General features: G+C 40.5%; 1 protein-coding gene across 3 annotated transcripts in view; it reads left to right on the top strand.

Annotated features, from left to right (window-relative positions):
* LOC145356680 (E3 ubiquitin-protein ligase HECW1-like) overlaps positions 1-16,060 on the top strand; it is a 434,978-nt gene that overhangs the window by 348,782 nt on the left and 70,136 nt on the right. For all 3 annotated transcript variants that reach the window (XM_080209562.1, XM_080209572.1, XM_080209579.1), the window contains 4 exons: positions 4,562-4,671; positions 5,987-6,107; positions 6,829-6,942; positions 14,983-15,135. In XM_080209562.1, the coding sequence (XP_080065688.1) occupies positions 4,562-4,671; positions 5,987-6,107; positions 6,829-6,942; positions 14,983-15,135 (498 nt within the window). The remainder of the gene's footprint in view (positions 1-4,561; positions 4,672-5,986; positions 6,108-6,828; positions 6,943-14,982; positions 15,136-16,060) is intronic.

The following is a 16,060-nucleotide window of genomic DNA, read 5'->3' as shown; positions in this document are numbered from 1 at the left end:
ACCTCTGTCTGCACACGCGCAATTGTAACTGTAGAGGGAGCTATTGCGCACATGTATGCCTCTGATTCTACATATGCACAATTCCAACAGCAGGGGTCTGATAGAGAGAGAGAGTTGTCAGGCCCCTGCTGCTATAGGCAGCCTCAAAACAGCCATCCCTCCACCACCACACCGCAATCATATGAGTCCACAGCTAATCGCAAGCCTTAGACTGCCCAGAAATATCACCCCTGTGCCCCCCAACCCCCAGACAGATTGTGTCCCCATCCCTTCTCCATTCTGATCATGATACAGAATGGCAAAGGGCACCTCTCATGATCCAATCGCGATGTAGAGTGTGCAGCAGCTTCCCCCTCCCTCTCTGATTGGGCTGCCCCTCAGGCTCCACCCTCCATCACCTCCTTGGCCTCCCTGGGTGGCCTCAATGGCCTCTGGTTCCACCAGGAAAGCGAACACGACCGTTCCCTGTTCTTGGGGAGCAGGTGTTTTCCTTACCAGAGAGAGCCTCTCCCGGCGAGACCGTAAAGGCAAGTGAGCCTGGATGATTCAGCACCGGGCTCACTAAACACATGCAAATGAAGATTTAAATGTAGCACCATAATTTATTCAGCCTCTTACCGGGAACCAAGCTCTCACACGATCGTGAGGGCTGAGAAATTGAGCCAAATTCCACTCTCATTCTCAAGATTATGAGTCCCACATTGCTGGATTAATAGCCCAGTAACATAACCACAATATCATTTCATGTGTTTATTGCATGAAATAAATGACATAAATACACCTTCAGTTTTCCACACCAACCGGTTGACTGTTTTTAACAGGATTGTAATTGGAATCAGGTTGGTGTTGCCTTGTAAACTTCTTGTAAAATTTAGCATTCAACATAATAGTACAAGGACTCAACAAATAAAATTTCTTTGATTAGATAATGGCGATCTCCTGGAAGCACTCCAATTGTGGATTATCAACGTAAAATGAATAAACATTGAAAAGCATTTCGTGGGTAGTAGAATATGCTTGATTTTTACATGTACTACATTTTGGACAAAAATGTGACCATTTTAAATGGTTCCTGTTGCAGAAATTGCATTCTAAAATTGTTTGAAAACAGATGAAGGCCATTTCCCTGAAATTCCTTAATGAGCAGAATCCTGAGAAATGGCATTAATGGCTGAAAATGGACATTTACACTGTTGCTCTAGGGCACCCCTCCATCTTTCACCCAAATCGGAAATATAGGCTGCATTTTACAGCCATCAACTTGAGGCAGGACTCGGTGGCAGCTGGGACTACAACAAGTCCTTGAGGGAAGCGGAAGCATGCTGAGATGGATTCAGACTTCAAGATAAATTTGGACACTCAATGGGGCAAGTTTGGCAGGCCAGGAAGTGGGAGGAAGATTGGTGATAGATTGGTTGTGTGAGGGGGCGGGAGGTCAGAGTGTATAGGATGGTTGTGTGGGTGGGGGGAGGCCAGAGGTCAGGGTATTTAGGCTTGTTGTGTGGGGGGGCAGTGGGAAGTTGGGGTGTATAGGGTGGTTGTTTGGGGAGTGGGAGGTTGGGGTCTACAGGGTGGTTGTGTATGGTGGGGGTTGGGAAATCGGGGTGTAGGCTGTTTGTGTGGTGGGGAGGGCAGTGGGAAGTTCAGGTGTATAGAGTGGCTGTGTGCAGGGAATGGAATGTCAGGGTGTACAGGGTGGTTGTGTGGGGGTGGGGGGGTGTATAGTATGGCTGTGTGTGGGGGGGGTGGGAGTTCGGGGAGTATAAGCTGGTTGTGGGGGGGGCATTGAGAGGTCGGGGTGTAAAGTGGTCATGTGAGGGGCAGTGGGAGATAGGATGTATAGGGTGGTTGTATAGGATGGGGTGGGAGATCAGGGAAATAGCTTGGGGAAGGCTTCTGATTAGCAAAGGGGGCTTGAAAAAGAGGCAGCCCCATCCCCTGCCTTGATGACTTGATGCACCACCTCAATCTCAGGCAGTGCATTCTGATCCTAATCACTTGCTGCGTAAAAACAACATTGCATGTCGTGCTAAACAATGGGATGCAGATGGTAACTGAGAAAGAAGAATCCACTAACAACCTATGCAGGACATTTAAGGTGTTTTGCTAGTGCGCCCTAGAACATATGATGTCTGGCGCCCTTCACTCAGTTATGAGCTGCTCCCAAACTGTGGTGAAGGCTGGCAGCAGGGAAGTGTAGCTGGAAGTGAATGAGATGCTAGACAAGTGAAATACCACCCAAAAACTGGCAATTACCTGTCACGCAGTAAAAACTCTCCAAAGAGAAGAAGTGCTTTGAACAGCAGCTCTTAATTTCACTAATCAAAGCCTTCCCAGCCTGTTAGGTTCATTGAAGATACTCTTCCCACACTGCACTCGCCTTGGTGGTCATGGCGAAGACACAGCCTAGAAGCCGTGTACTGTGGGGAAGGAGGAATTCAAAGATGAATTGTTTTTGTTTAATCATCTCAGTTGCTCTTATTTTAGACTCGCAGCGCTCAGAAACTGCTCCAGGGAAATAAATGGATGACATCGGAATTCTGTCACAAAACATTTTCCATGAATTTCCCACCCGGTACACATTGGAATTTGCTTTCACTGGGCTGGGGAGTTCTGCTGTCAGTCTCTTACTTCCCAACCAAATGCTGACATACAATTGCAATTGTTATAATTCAGGTCAGAAACTTCAAAGTGTTTTATGAAGTCCACCTGGATCATAAGCTTTGCATTTCGAATTTGGCTAGGGTGAGCATGAGATATTTCACCCTGGGTTTGATTCAACCGACCTACCAGAGAGCTTTTATCAAACAATGTTTATTTAAGTATATAGTTAACATGTATAAGAACAAAATTAGCAATAACCTTTACCAATTATAAACAAGAAAAAAAACATGATATTGTACAAACCTTAACAGCTAAATACCTTTCCAACCAAACAAATCCCATAAACAAAACCTTTGTTACAGGTTTAGCACTGAAAGTACGAATGCTCATGTGATGCTAGAACTTAGTCCTTTGGTTGGAGAATTGAAACTCTGACTTCCCAGCCTTGCAACTTCTAACAACCCTCTTTGTACACACACAGACCAGCTTGAAGTCAGTACAGCTTCCCCAAACACCAGCAAGGGATAGAGAGACTCTAGTTACTAGCTAGCAAACCACCAGCAGCAGAATTTTCACTCCAGGAAGGCAAGCCCTGCTTGCAGCTGACCAACAGAATTTCCATTACAAGAGACAGGGAGAAAAAAACCTGCCTGCCACTTGACAATCAGAACAGCTTCTGACTCCAAACCCAAAACTGAAAATGAATCCTTGTATTCTTCTGGGGAGGAACCACCTGGCTTTGACTTGTCAATCAATCTTGCCTCTCACAATTCAGGGTCATAAAAGATCCCAGAAAGTACCTGAGGACCAGAATAAAAATAAACAAAACCCTATTCAAACCATTTAAGCAGCAATAGAAGAACTTCTAATAGGCAGCTCGGCAACAATGAAACCAAAAGGCTTGTTTACAACTGTTGAGAATATGATTTTAAAAAAAATTCTTAAAGGCACACAATGCAGGTGGCTGAGAGAATTTAGGGCTGCTCACTTGTACAAATCTGAGTTTGAAGATTTTCCTGACCATTTGTGTAAATGCTTGTCCTGGTCTATGTGCTGTATAATGTAATTCAATCTAAAGTCTGAAACTAATTTGTAATTAGGTTACAAAATTGCTGCCAGTTGCATTTTGTGCACAAGAGTAACCCAAGGGCTTTTAATTTCAATTGTTCTTATTTGTTTTGCTGAATGATTAAAGATCATTAGTATTTTCAAATAGTTGACATTTTGAAAACTCACCAATGAGAGTGGTTTTCTTTTAGAAGAAAGGACTTTGAAATTGTGACTTGATGGAGCAAATGGCCGATGTTGTGCTGTCCTGTTCTGGGATATGATACAGTTTGTGCATTGAGAGAGCAATGCTTGGTACCGCAAAGCTGAAAAATAGTGAATATTTCCAATCCATTTCATTTTCAGTATGTATCTCTGGAACCATCTGGTTACTATTTGCGGCCCCCACACAGTCAGATGGAAAAATGATTTCAAATATCCAACTACCATACGTTATCGTGTGCCATCATCACCTTGTGCATTTTCTATTATCTCCTCCTCTAAGTGTTGAATAAGTAAATAATCCATTTCCGTACATTAGAATAAAGACTCCATTTGATAGTCACCATTCATTGCCATTTAAAGGAGGATTTTCTTCAAAGATAAATTAAAGATTCGGAAGGCTTTATTTTGGGATGGAGGAAACTTGCATCGTTGGCATCAGAGTCACAATACACGTAAGTGTACGATGATGCATCGTTTTATGTTAAATTTGCAAACATGAGAAAAATGTCTCACAAACACTTTGCTGATGTCTCTTTCAGTTACATTCCTCAGTATAAAATCTTTCATGATAGCCAAGTCATACTATTTGCCTAAAAGAAAATGGTTCAGTGTCATTGTGATCCTTCCCGTCATTGATTGCCAACTCAGTCAAGCATTCACTTACCATGTTTCTTTTTTCTTCCAGCCTCTTTGAAGATGAGATTATGTCATATGTTCCAGCACATGTTTCATTTCACCCAGGATACAACTACTCCCCACGCTGCTCTCCTGGCTCTTCACCTCAGAACTCCCCAGGTGAGGTCACTTGATTTTTGGGTTTAGCATACAAACTGGGTAGAACTTTATCCTATCATTGATGTAACCTGAGGGAATGACCCAGTCTAAGCTCTAAAAGCAATCACAGAAAGTATCTTGCAATTGAGTTGGACATCTTCTGTAAATAAAAAATGCCACCAACCTTGCAGTCTCACTGGAAGAGTGCTGCCTTAGTGGCTTTGTTCGGTGGATGTAAGGCTCTGCCAAAAATTACAATTATCTTTTCTTAATGTTCAATCTCACAGTAGATCCTGGTAAGACAGAATGAGGGATTCATGCCAGCACAGTGTTTGGTTAAAACTATACCAGAAACCACAGGTAAACCCAAACAGACTGAACTTTGCCTTAAAGGCAAATTACTGCGGATGCTGGAATCTGAAACCAAAAGAGAAAACGCTGGAAAATCTCAGCAGGTCTGGCAGCATCTGTAAAGAGAGAAAAGAGCTGATGTTTCGAGTCCAGATGACCCTTTGTCAAAGCTTTTATTTTGGCTTTGTTGCCCTCCATAAATAAACATAGCCCTGACATAACAGAGCACAGATGGAGATGAGTGGCATTGAATCTTCTCCCTTTTCACCTTGTACTTTCTTGGAACTTCATTATAACTTTCCAGTTATGATTTACCTTGATACAAAAAGCATAGTTTCACCATCCCCATTGATTGCAAACAAATTCCTAACAATTTCCATGCACAATGGGCATTCAAGACTACTGAGTGGTTTGCTGAACGGAACCTATTGAAATGAGAAAGCATCAACGGACTGCAAATTACAAGCAATTGGAAGCAATTATGAACGTTTTTATTTTCTTCTGTTCAAAGTTCTGAAACCACTTGCTTGCAGGTTGTTCTGCAGTTAAGTCCCTGCCACATTTTGTATTGGTACTGGAAAATGTCGACAATGGATTCCCCAATTGGAATCTTAGAAAGGTGATGCTTTTTGGAGAAAGGAAGAAGAAAGCCAAGCACATGAGAACTGTTCACATCCGCCATTACTGTTCACACCTGCTACAGCAGCAGAGACACCTTTGCTTGGATGTGTTCAAGAATCTCTGTGTAGCTAGGCTCCAATTCAGGAGCAGAGTTGTGTTGTCTAATGTAATCTGTACTGTATCCAGAGTGCAGCACAAATAGAGCATTAGCCATCCATAGCTACAGCCCACAGGGGAGGAAGGCCTTTGCTGAAAGAATTGACTTCAATCAATGTTGTAATTTCTTTTCAAAAACTGCTCAGTAAATGAATTTTGCGGGAATATGTTCATCATGAAAATGCAGTTTTCATTTCTGTTTTGAAAGGCATGCAGCGGGCAAGTGCAAGGGCTCCTGCACCATACAGGAGAGATTTTGAAGCCAAGCTAAGAAACTTCTACAGAAAGCTTGAGGCTAAAGGTTATGGACAAGGACCAGGAAAGATCAAGTAAGGAACTCACTTTTATAATTCCTTCATGAGGCTGCCAATTAAATACATTTTACTAACTCGCACCAACAGCATGGGGCTTCGTGAATCAAACACACACAGAAATTTGCACGTGGAGATTAATGGGGCCCACAGGATTTTCTGTACTTAATAATTAATAGTTGGAAAATTTTGCAGATCAGCTGGGGCCTCCACCCAGAATAATGATATATGCTCCTAGCACACAAGCTTAGTGGCAAGAGTACAAATTTGTTAGATCTAACCTATGGACTGAACACATGAATGCCCGCAATTTAATCCATTGGTTGTACATCCCGAGAGGATGATAAGATGTGAAAAGAAGGCAGATGCTTTCTTCCTCAAAAAGGAATTCATTCAGATAGAAAAAAGAATCACGTGGTATCACAGCTGATGGCAGAGTGACGCATTTCACTGTGGTTTAGACCAATATTTTCAAACAAAATAAGTTGCTTGTTTTCAAAGCAAAACAGATTCATGTGGAGGTAAAGCCCATTTAAGAGGCTTGTTAGTAAGTGAATAACTGAAATCAAAAATGTACTTGTATTCTCCAAGAAAAATAATTTGGGACTTCCTATATATAGCTTACATGTGCTTTCAATTACGGAAAAAAAGTTCCCTGCTGTAAAAGTCCTGCTGGCAGCTCTGGAGCCCACACAGCTGCCTTTATTGTGTCACTCTAACTCTGCTCTCTCCTTGGCAGATTAATTATACGCCGGGACCACTTACTGGAAGGCACCTTCAATCAGGTTATGGCCTATTCACGCAAAGACCTGCAACGAAACAAGTTGTATGTCACGTTCGTTGGCGAAGAAGGGTATGAAGTTTCTCCATGAGCTTGATGTTGATTGAATGTTGTTCAGTCCCCCTCGCCCCCACCTCTTGCAATATATCAACAATGCTGACTGATTCTCTCATTAACAATTACTTAGGGAAAGCTGTGGTCAGCTATCAAAATAACCTTCATAGAAAAGCTAACTTTAATCATTAAAGCTCTTTCGCAAAGTGTTCCTTAGACTGATTAGTTCGTTAGAGTCCTGCTAAATGTTGCAAATTCCCACTAAGTTATCACCCTAGGCCTTATTATAACTAATACGCATTGTGCACAGCACATTTTGTGCAGGATCAGTGTACAGTATGATTGATCAAATAACAAGAAGTTCTTGAACAGCTCTAAATAGCTTATGTATTTTATAAAGCCATTCATTATATGACAAATCCCAGGCAAATCCACAGGCATGCAGTTTCAATCCTGCATTCTCTTAATATCAGCAGATTTTTAGTCATTCCCTCTCATGTATTAAAGATTGGCCACATTCATGTTCCATAAAATTTTGTTCCAAGTGACTTTTTTAATCTATCTTTTTTTTATCAAACAGAGAGCTTTAACCTTGCTCGAGATACTGGGCCTGGAATTTTACCAGAATTATTTGGTTCTTGTAACTCCACTGAGAAAGCACAACATGCATGATGTGCCTCACATCCCACACTTCTTCATCCAACCCAGCTGAAAAATATTGGTGACCTAGTTGTATTGGGGCAATAGAAAGTCCTCATAAGGGGTGAAATTGAAGGGAGTTGAGTCAATATTGGGGACTCCCTATGTCGAGAATTCTGGTTGAGTTAGCATCCAACATATTTCTGGAGGTCTGTATGCTGAAGTTTACCAGATCCTATATGAGCAACAGTGGTGGGATCCAATGAATTAACCTGGACTACCAAAGAAACAGCTTATTTAAGAAGAGCCAAACCCTTTGCTTAATCTGAGGGCTGACAGATTCTGGAAGACATCTGGGTAAACTACCCTAAGAGGGCAAGCACTAAAGATGCCAGCCATTTAGAACAAACACATGCTTGTAGTGGCATTTGTCCCACCATGCCTAAGTTCGACAAACTATGACTAACTCTGGCCGGCTCAGCACAGGAGGACACTGGCATGCACAGCCTTAGTTCAATAGCAGGATGATATGCCATAGGATTTCAGGACAGCGCATTTTATATCTTCTTTACATTACCACACCAGCACCAGTCACAGACTTTAGTGCCCATTCTTCTATGCAGATGGCAAGAGATGATCTATGCCTTTTTATCTGCAGCTAGTGTAGCCTGTCATTTCTGCAGACTTCAGGTGAGCTGAATGTCCAGACTTCCGGTATTGTTTCCTATTTGTTGACCCACATTGACATTTCTGAGCTGCCCATGATTATTCGCTGACAAGAAAAGCACGACGTATTTGCAATTTCCAGAAACTGTACCTGTGCATTATTTAACGTTGCTGCTGGTACATTGTAAATGTGGCAGATATATAGCACTGGGAGTTCCAACATGTAATGCTCCTATGTGAATCAGTTTAGTAAAACAAAGTTCCACATGAAAAGCTATTAGTTATACTCAAAGCTGGATTCAACATAAACCTTGGGAATAGCTGAAGGGGTTAAAAGCAGTGAATTATGGTTGAGGAGTCATAGTAGTGTGGGGGTGGCACTGAATGGGATACCTTAGGGCTCAGTGCTGTGATCATGAATATTTCTAATTTACACAAATGACCTTTATTCAGAAATCCAATGCAAAGTATTCAAGTTTTCAGTTAATGACAAAGTAAATGGCAGTGGGGATTGGAAGAGGCAGCTCCAAAATTATAACTTTTGCTGGACTAAATTCAGTCAAGTGTAACATAGCCCTGCAAAGCAGGAAAAAGTAGGCAAAGCACATATCCTCGTGAAATAACTAAGTACAAAATTGAAAGGGATCAGGAGTCGTAGTTGACTCGACGCTAATCATGTCCAACCAATGAAGAGCAGCTATTAACAAAGTCAAAAGGATGTTGAACTTCATTGCTAAGAGAATAGGATGCAAGTCAGAAGAGGTATTGATCATATTCTGTCATACTGTGATCAGATCTTATGTTGAATGCTACACTGAGTGCTGGTTATTGAGACACAAGGGAGTTATTCAGGTGCTGCAGAAAGTTCAGAGAAGAATGGAAGGCTGAACTAAGTGTCTGGGGTTCCTACAATAAGGAAAGACTTGTATTAATTAAGACTTTGTATTAACGATTTGGATGAGAATATAGGTGGCATGGTTAGTAAGTTTACAGATGACACCACGATTGGTGGCATAGTGGACAGTGAAGAAAGTTACCTCCAATTGCAATGGGATCTTGATAAATTGGGCCAGTGGGCTGACGAATGGCAGATGGAGTTTAATTTAGACAAATGTGAGGTGATGCATTTTGGTAGCTTGAACCAGGACAGGACTTACTCAGTTAATGGTAGGGCGTTGGGGAGAGTTACAGAACAAAGAGATCTAGGGCTATACGTTCATAGCTCCTTCAAAGTGGAGTCACAAGTGGACAGAATGGTGAAGAAGGTATGTGGCATGTTTGGTTTCATTGGTCAGAACATTGAAAACAAGAGTTAGGATGACTTGTTGAAGTTGTACAAGTCATTGGTAAGGCCACACTTGGAATACTGTGTGCAATTCTGGTCACCTTATTATAGAAAGGATATTACTAAACTAGAAAGAGTACAGAAAATATTTACTAGGAAGCTACCAGGACTTGATGGATTGAGTTATAAGGAGAGGCTGAATAGATTGGGACTTTTCTCTCTGGAGCGTAGGAGGCTGAGGGATGACTTTGAGGGGCATAGACAAGGTAGATAGTCAATATCTTTTCCCAAAGGTAAGGGAGTCTAAAACTAGAAGGCATAAGTTTAAGGTAAGAGGGGAGAGATACAAAAGTGTCCAGAGGAGCAATTTTTTCACACAGAGGGTGGTGAGTGTCTGGAACAAGCTGCCAGAGATAGTAGTAGAGGTGTGTACAGTTTAATCTTTTAAAAAACATTTAGATAGTTACATGGGTACGATGGGTAAAGAGGGATATGGGCCAAATGGGAGCAATTGCAAGAGGACACAGTTTCAAACTAGTAATGGTAAATTTAGGACTGATATCAAGAACTTCTGTACACTAAGAGTGAACAGCAGATAGAATAACAGGCAAAAGAACTGGAATTATTTGTTTTACAAAATGCAGTGTATGTTATAGAAGATTGATGGGCTATTTTATACTTAAATTGCATTTAAGTGATGTGGTTGAATTAGATATCCCAAATGAAAAAAATGTTATGTGGTTTGACAAAGTGAAATTTTGTGCCTACCTCAGAATTATGTTACCGTAAAATGTGTGTCTAACTGCATTCAACTGCATATTGTAATCATCATTGAGATGACAGTTATGTTTGAAATATTTATATAAGATTCTTGCACACACTATTATGTTATTGCCAACTACTGTTAAGGCAATATTCCAAATGAATTGAATAAGACTGTGGTAAACTGTTATTCACCAAAATCAGTACAGTCCGTTTAATATGATGTATGGAAATGGCCATTACATTTATTCAAATAACAACTGTCGTTGCACTTCAAAAATATTTGGCTTGTAGAGGCACATTGAGATGTTTCTGAGACGTGACACGAGGCAGTATATGTGTGTCTTTTGTAAAACCTGATGGAAAATATCAGCTGTAGGCCAGACAGTAGACAAAAACATCTTGCTATATCTGCAAAAGTGTGAATCATTTTGACTTAATGTTGGATGTGATAGCAAAGGTGTCAGAGGGATTTAAGATCGCTGAAAGTGAATCTTGGATAGAAAGCAGAAACCAGATGCAGCTTGTGCTATTGAGTTTGTTGCCATACATAACAGTATTTTAGAAATCAGACAAGGTTTTGCTCCGCATGAGCGGTTGATTAGGAAGAACTTCCTGCATTTTTTTTTGTCAGATTTTGATTATATGTCAAAATACCATTTAAGATGTTAAATTCCATTTAAGATTCCTATGTAGGAAGAAAAGTCATTTGTTCCATCAAGCTGACATCTTCTTTAGACCCTGTACAATCTCTTCTATCAAGACCAAAAGAGAAAATGCTGGAAAATCTCTGCAGATCTGGCAGCATCTGTAAGGAGAGAAAAGAGCTGACATTTTGAGTCCAGATGATCCTTTGTCAAATGTCCTGTTAATCACTTGAGTTCAACACATTCTGGAAAGATCTTCCTTTTTTTTTAATCAAACAGATCTACTAGCTTTGCTGTCAACATTATTCAATCCTTTCTCTGCATTTCTTAGGTCCCAGAACCTTTATGTTTCTATGTAACCTAATTCATAGCCAATTAATTCTATAGCCAGACTTTTGCTTCACATCACTGGGTGGCTTCTATTCCCAGATTGCTTAAAACTAGGATAATCACCATGACCAGAATTTACATTCCTCCCCTTGGCAGGTTCCAAGGCAGAGGAGTGGGGAAAGCATAAATAAGCATGGATGGGATTCCCTCCAGCATCCTGCCCACCTAAACATGGGTGCAGTTTTAGGGTGGGTGGACAGGGCTTTGGACATGAAGCCCATCCATGCCTCTATTAAGGCTCTTAAATTCCCCAGCATTAAGATCACCACCTCCTTCTCAACCCTCCAGGGCATTTCACCCTGTATGTTGCCATTAATTAAAATTTGTTGTCCCTGGTATACTTTTTAATAATAAAAGTAGAAATCATAAAATTAATCAAGTCAGATCCTTTTCAGATTTAGGAGAAGAAAAATAGTTATGAACAATAATTATTAAACTGTTTCATTTGATGAACAAATATCAGTGAGGAGCACACCATTTGGAACATATTACTGAACCTGTTCAAAACATGACTGTTTTAAGTTTAATTTTAAAGTTTACTGATTAGTGTCACAAATAGGCTTGCATTAATACTGCAATGAAGTTACTGTGAAAATCCCCTAGTTGCCATACTCTGGCGCCTGTTCGGGTATACTGAGGGAGAACTCAGCATGGTCAATGCACCTAACCAGCAGGTCTTTTGGACTGTGGAAGGAAACCAGAACACCCAGAGAAAACCCACACAGACATGGGGAGAAGATGCAGACTCCACACAGACAGTGACCTGAACCGGGAATCAAACCCGGGTTCCTGGTGCTGTGAGGCAACTGTGCTAACCTCTGTGCCACCGTGCTGCCCAGAGTGACATTAGCATAAACAACAATGAAATTATAATTGAACTTACTCATTTTATTTAGAAATAGAGGCCCAGATTTTTGGTTCGAGCCTGAGAAAGGCAAGTCGGGCCTGTTGCTGACTTCCAAAACCTAAGACAACTTTGGAACCACAGCCCGTCCATGTTTGTGTCTCTGGGAGGCATAGAAACAGAGATTTCAGGCTTAACAAGCCAAAATGTGGTATGGGAGGAATGTGGATAGAGAGGCAGCTAAAAAGCCCACCTCACTTCTTGGCCCAATTCCCAACGTTGTTCTTAAGTCTCCTAAACTTCACCCATCCACCATGCATCTTCCCATGCATTCTCCATAGCCACTCACCCAATACCCACTATGGGCAAAAGAAAAATGAACTTTGAACAGTCTCATAGAACTGCCATTCAATAATACTGAAAAAAACTCTCCTCCATGAAATCCATCCAAAAATATAAACCCCAGTGAGTAGTCAATCTATTGTAAAAACATTTATCCACTTATCCAAGACAGTTAATCCTCTATTAAATTCTTAAAACTGTCAGTTAAAGTGTGAACAAAGCCCCCTGATGAGGTAAGTGGTGCTAGATGTTTTGAAACTTAGCATAGTATTCATAATAGACCTAGCTGTAAGAACAAACCTTGTATAGTATAAACAATGGAGACTATTAAATCTTAAAAGCATTTATTTTAAATTGCAAGCGGTGTTTCATTTCTGTTTCAAAGCAGATTGCCTGTCAATCAATGGAGTGCAGCAAATGCTAAGATTTATTTTTACTTTCAACATCAGAGCATTAGTTTTCAAAACTGATGATCTGCTCTCATTTAAAGCATAATTCAAAAGATGATGGGGATTTTCCCAGCACATCTTTTTTGCAGTTTTGAAAGTATTATGATACTTTCTCAAATGAGAAAAGTACTCTAATGCATCTTATCACTTAAACAATGCTAGCCAAGGTAATGGTTAACTTACCATTGTAGTACAGAGCCTTATGATGAATCACTGAAGTTAACACATCAAGTCTATAATATAGTACCTAATAGTTGCCAAAGCTTTTTAAACCTACCTCTCAGAATGTTTGCGACTCCACAGTAGACTTTCCTCCAATGAGACTGACATTTTTAGGGCTTACAAAACCTGCATCAACACATGAAAATAGCAGAGGAGTAATGGGAGGAAGTTCAAACTTTCTACAAGACTGCCACTAGCAATCCCAACCCCAGAAGAGGTACGCATGGGATTGTGGCCATGAAAAGCCAGCACAAAAATAGCACAAAGTGAGGAAGAGAGCAAAAATTCATTGTTACAGTGAATAATTTCATGGTATTAGCTTTCCCAACCCTATTCCCATTTCTACAAGCAGATGAAAATCCAGCCCAGAGAATTTGATCTGACCTCTGTTTGAGTTGATAGATTTTGTAAGAGTTAAAAGCTCACCACAATCCTCTTGTGCTCACAGTTGACAACAAGCCAGCATTTTCAAAGCAATAAGCCAGTTGGAGCCCTGTGGGAAAAATAAATTCTGCATTTTGGTAGGGGCAAATAGCAAGCTGACAAAATGGTAGCTTGTAGCACAATATCCCATGAAGTAGAATTCAGCATCACTCCAGCAAATTTGCAGTATGTGAGTTACTAATCTTAGTGACTACATCAGGCAGCCGACTTCCCATTCGGACAGAATGCCACATTGCTATTGTGAGGTCTCTTCCCAGCCATTTGAAAAGCAGTTAACAAATTCCATGGGCATGATATCCTCCAGGCAGAATAACTGAGCACTTGGACTTGATCAGTTGACCAAGAAGAGTTGGCATAGGTGTGTAACATTTAGGTTAATTCTGACTAATCAATTGAATTTGCGAAGTGATGAATGCATGGTAGATAGAGGAAAATCCATGTATGTAGTTTGCATGGAATCCCAGAAGACTTTTGGTAAAGTATCACAAAAGATAATTAGCAAAATATGTTTGAGGTAACATTGTGATGTGTGGTTGGCGTGACGTAAGAAGTGCTGTTCCCCAGTGATCTGGATTGGGATTTTCACCAGAAATTAGAAAGAATAGGGAATTGTTTATCCAATTTTGCAGATGACACCAAACTAGGAAATATTGGTAGGAGAAGGAAATTATAAAGGGAGATAGACTGTCAATTGTAGTTTGACGTGGAGAAATTTAAGGTAATCTGCTTTGGCTCTGAGTGAGACAAATCAGAATGAGTATAATGACAAAGCAATTCAGGTGTCCATGTACAAGTATCATTAACATCTTGTACAGAGATACAGAAAGTAATCAAAAAGAGAAATGTAATGTTGGCTTCATTTCAAAGGGGTTAAAATTCTAAAATGGGGATGTCATGCAGAGCCTTGTTTAGACCACAGCTGGAATATTGCATTCAGTTTGGACATTAAACATCAGAAAAGAGCTGTGACACTCCATAGGGTCAGAAATTCCACTCATTTGAAGGTCTAAGCTCACGCATGAAGATTTGTCACTTGGGCAAGATATGAAGTGTTGGCAATGGAACTATACCCAATTTTGAGTCAGTGCTTACTAAGGCAGGGGGTAAATTGGAGGGTGATAGATGGGGCAACTGAATCACTTAATTAAGATTGTCCTGTTTGCATTGAGGACTTCAATAACAAAATAAGGATTGTCTTCAGTAATTGTGGTTAAGGGTGCATGACTCAATCAGACACTGACTAGCATTAAAAATAAATGAAAAAAAAACCGAGCTTGAAGCTTAACATTTAAATGCATTGAATGTGAACGGCAATGTGTTTCTTCCTTCTATATTATAGTTTAATTTTGTTGTATGGTTCTTCTGCAGACTGGATTACAGTGGACCATCAAGAGAATTTTTCTTCCTCTTGTCGCAAGAACTTTTCAACCCCTACTATGGTTTGTTTGAGTATTCAGCCAACGACACATACACGGTGCAGATCAGTCCAATGTCAGCATTTGTAGAAAATCATCTGGAATGGTAAAGTTCGCCTTTTCTTTACTTACTTCCAAGAAAAACGTGCCATTAAAACTCCATTTCCTCCCAATGTTTATTGTAGAAATTAAAACTGCTAATTGATTAACTAAAGGTAATTGACAGCTCACTTTGGATATCGGCTGCAGACAGGTTGTGAGAATCTTTATGCTTAAAGTTTTCCCTTGGTGTTAGCTTGTGATACATGCTAGGGTAGTGGCTAGCTGCATCTGGTTGGTGACACCATGTGGTACAAGGACAGCAGAAGCAATTAGCGAGAATGGAGGAACAGACTAAGGCTGAATTTCTCCAGAAATTCCTGCTGACGTGAACGGCTGGAAAATTCCAGTTACAGACTTCAAAGGTTTTGAAAGCTTTGGAAGCCTTAAAAACATGTATTTATTTCAACCTCAAAATATCAGTCACAATGTTCAGTTTCACCATCTGCTGACTGGTCAAACCTTAACCTCTGAGTTCCCAGCAGCTTCAATTATTGCAGAAGACTGTTTTGCCCCAGAAATGAGGTAGACTACATTCCACACGCATCATAAAGATCTGGATTGTTCATCAAGGCCACTGTCATAAACAAATTAAATTGGCATGAAAGCATTCATTTCTAAATATTTTTTGACTTGCAGTTAGTGAGAACTATCTTAAGACCAGAGAATGCTTTAACTCTCTGTGGAGTAATGTGAAACAACATTTAGGATGAGCAAGTGAAAGCACATTTATCACATCACAGCAAATGATACATCTCATTTGAGACACTTTTTTTTGAACTTTATATAAAAGCAGGCCTGTGTTTGTTACTGTAGCTCTTGGCTATTACGAACAAAACTGAGCGCTCAGATTAGTGAGCTGCTGAGCAAACCGCGCCGATGTTTCTGTCTTTGGCCTGAGATCACAGGACATTGCTAACTTGCTTCCTCCA

Source organism: Carcharhinus amblyrhynchos, chromosome 2 (genome assembly GCF_965287045.1).
Source record: "Carcharhinus amblyrhynchos chromosome 2, sCarAmb.v2.hapA, whole genome shotgun sequence".
Taxonomy (NCBI): domain Eukaryota; kingdom Metazoa; phylum Chordata; class Chondrichthyes; order Carcharhiniformes; family Carcharhinidae; genus Carcharhinus; species Carcharhinus amblyrhynchos.
The sequence above is the reverse complement of the archived record's forward strand: the minus strand, read 5'-3'. Positions and strand labels throughout refer to the sequence as shown.